Raw genomic sequence first — 2,252 nt, 5'->3', positions numbered from 1 at the left:
CATTTCAATCATTATCAGATTAAAATAGATACTGGTATCAAATTATTCCGCAATTCAAATGAAATCCCATCTATTTTCCTTATAGTTTTGCATTTAAACACAGCTAGTAACAAGCTCCTTGAGAAACTTGACCATCATGTAAAAAGAGGCAAAAAAGACAACTGAACTATAATTTGCAAATGAAAACCTCAAATTGTCAAACCTTTAACTCCTCTAGAACAGGCACGTTAATATATTATAAAAAAAAAGAAAGAAAAAGAAAAGCATCAATGTACAAAAAGCTCAATTGAGCATTAAGCCCTCAAATAACAGAAACAAATTCAACTTTCACAAGAGAAATGTAACAATTTATATTTATAAAACCCTGAAAACTCACAAACAGACGACGCAAGGGATTTTTTTTTTTTTGTGGTGGGGGGGGGGGGGTTTGGTTTGAGAGAGGGATAAGCGGAAAAGCGGTACACAAATACCCATAAGAATTTCTTTATTGAAAAATCAAACCGGGAGGTTGGCGACATCGTCGCTTTGGTGGTGGTCGGTGGAGATAGAAAGAGGACGAACATTGACCTCATCTTCATTATCATCGTCATCGGGGTCGTTGGTAGCGACGTTAACGCAAGAAAAACGCTCGAGCGATGAGAAGAAGGCGGAGATCACGGTGGCGCCAAACCAATTGGCTACCTGGTTGAGGTTCTCCATGGATACGATGGCGTTAGGGGTGGTGTTCGTGTCGCTGCTGGCGTCGTTGTTGTTTTCCATTGTTACAATCTGATAATTTCAAAAATTGAATAAGCAGAGGCAATTGAGAAGGGAATTTGGGAAAAAAAGATTAAACCCTAAGTCTACGAAACATGAGGAGATGGAGATAGGGATCCCACATCTACAGTCAACAGAAAGAAATGTGTTTTGGTTGATTGGGGGTGGTTAATGTCTTCATGGTCCTGGCTCATCTCTGCTGTTATCACGGATACTTCAATTATGGGGATAGGTTGCAAAAATTAATAATTTAGAATGTATTTTTTAAATTAAAATATTTTTAATCTTGTGAAATTAACGTTTTAAATAAATTATACTCTTAGCTTCAGAAAAAAAAAAGACATTCTTTCTAATAAAAAAGACTCCGTTAAATATTAAAAAAATTAGACTATTTATCTTAATTTTGATACTATAAATAATATATAAATAGTTAAATTATGAGAATTAAATATACATATATAATTAAGTTGTAAAAATTAAAAGTTTTCCTATGTGATCCCTTTGAGACTCATGCTCTCGCCTTTTCATCCCTTTAAATTTAACTTCTTTTTTTCCTTTTCTCATACATGACGATCTGCGTCAATTAACTATTAATGAAAGAGAAAAAGATGTTATCCATATTAAGAGCTCTAGAGATATTTCAATCGTCACTTATAATTTCTGTATAGTGAAAATATTTCTCATATACAATTCAATTAATTTTTAGAATATATAGACCTCTTTGCTAGATTTATGACATCTTTTAAAGGAGTATCTATTATGAAATTAGAGGCAAAAAGATATCTGTTTTGGTTTTTTAATAATGTTTGTTTTGAAAATATAGAGAATGAAGCTTTTGGTTATATAATCGATTCCTGCTTGTTTGGAAGTAGATATAAGATAATGAAAATCATCTCCATATCCCTCTAACTCATTCTGATTTTTGAATTCTAAACAAAGACCTCCTTTCTCGTTATTATAACGTGACATGGGCTAAATTGGTCGGGGATTTTGTTGGCCACTATAAAGAGTATGATATGAAAAATATTCTATGTCGCCGGAAACCTTTAACGATTTATGCTCGAGAGATGAGAAAAATGAAGGAGCGCCAAATTATCTTATGCAGAGGTCTAGACAGAGACTTCAGGAACATTTTTGTCAAATTATCTTATACAGTGGTTTGATTTTTAAATGATTATAAATCTTTGTTAGACTCTAGAACTGATATTTTTGTTAGATGGATTCGTCGTAATGCTACTAACTACTTATATTTTTTGTTAGATGAATTCGTCGTAATGCTACTAACTACTTATATTTTGACTAGAGAATTTATTAGGTATAATCGTTTATTTGTTTGGGATGATATCACTCTTTATTTAATAAAATTTTATTAATACAATCAGAAATTTACTTTTAAAAAAGTTGTAAAAATTAAATAATATAAATTTTAATAAATTAATTTTTTTGATAAAATATTAAATAATATTTTACCAAATACAAAGTCTTCAATTGAGTTT

General features: G+C 31.2%; 1 protein-coding gene across 1 annotated transcript; it reads right to left on the bottom strand.

The window, feature by feature from the left end:
• Window positions 1-272: 272 nt before the first annotated feature.
• Window positions 273-952, bottom strand: LOC110620889. The gene has a single exon (XM_021764838.2). The coding sequence runs from the start codon at window positions 757-759 to the stop codon at window positions 496-498; it is 264 nt and encodes an 87-aa protein (XP_021620530.1). The 5' UTR covers window positions 760-952; the 3' UTR covers window positions 273-495.
• Between the last annotated feature and the right edge of the window lie 1,300 nt (window positions 953-2,252).

Source organism: Manihot esculenta, chromosome 1 (assembly GCF_001659605.2).
Source record: "Manihot esculenta cultivar AM560-2 chromosome 1, M.esculenta_v8, whole genome shotgun sequence".
Taxonomy (NCBI): Eukaryota; Viridiplantae; Streptophyta; class Magnoliopsida; order Malpighiales; family Euphorbiaceae; genus Manihot; species Manihot esculenta.
The sequence above is the reverse complement of the archived record's forward strand: the minus strand, read 5'-3'. Positions and strand labels throughout refer to the sequence as shown.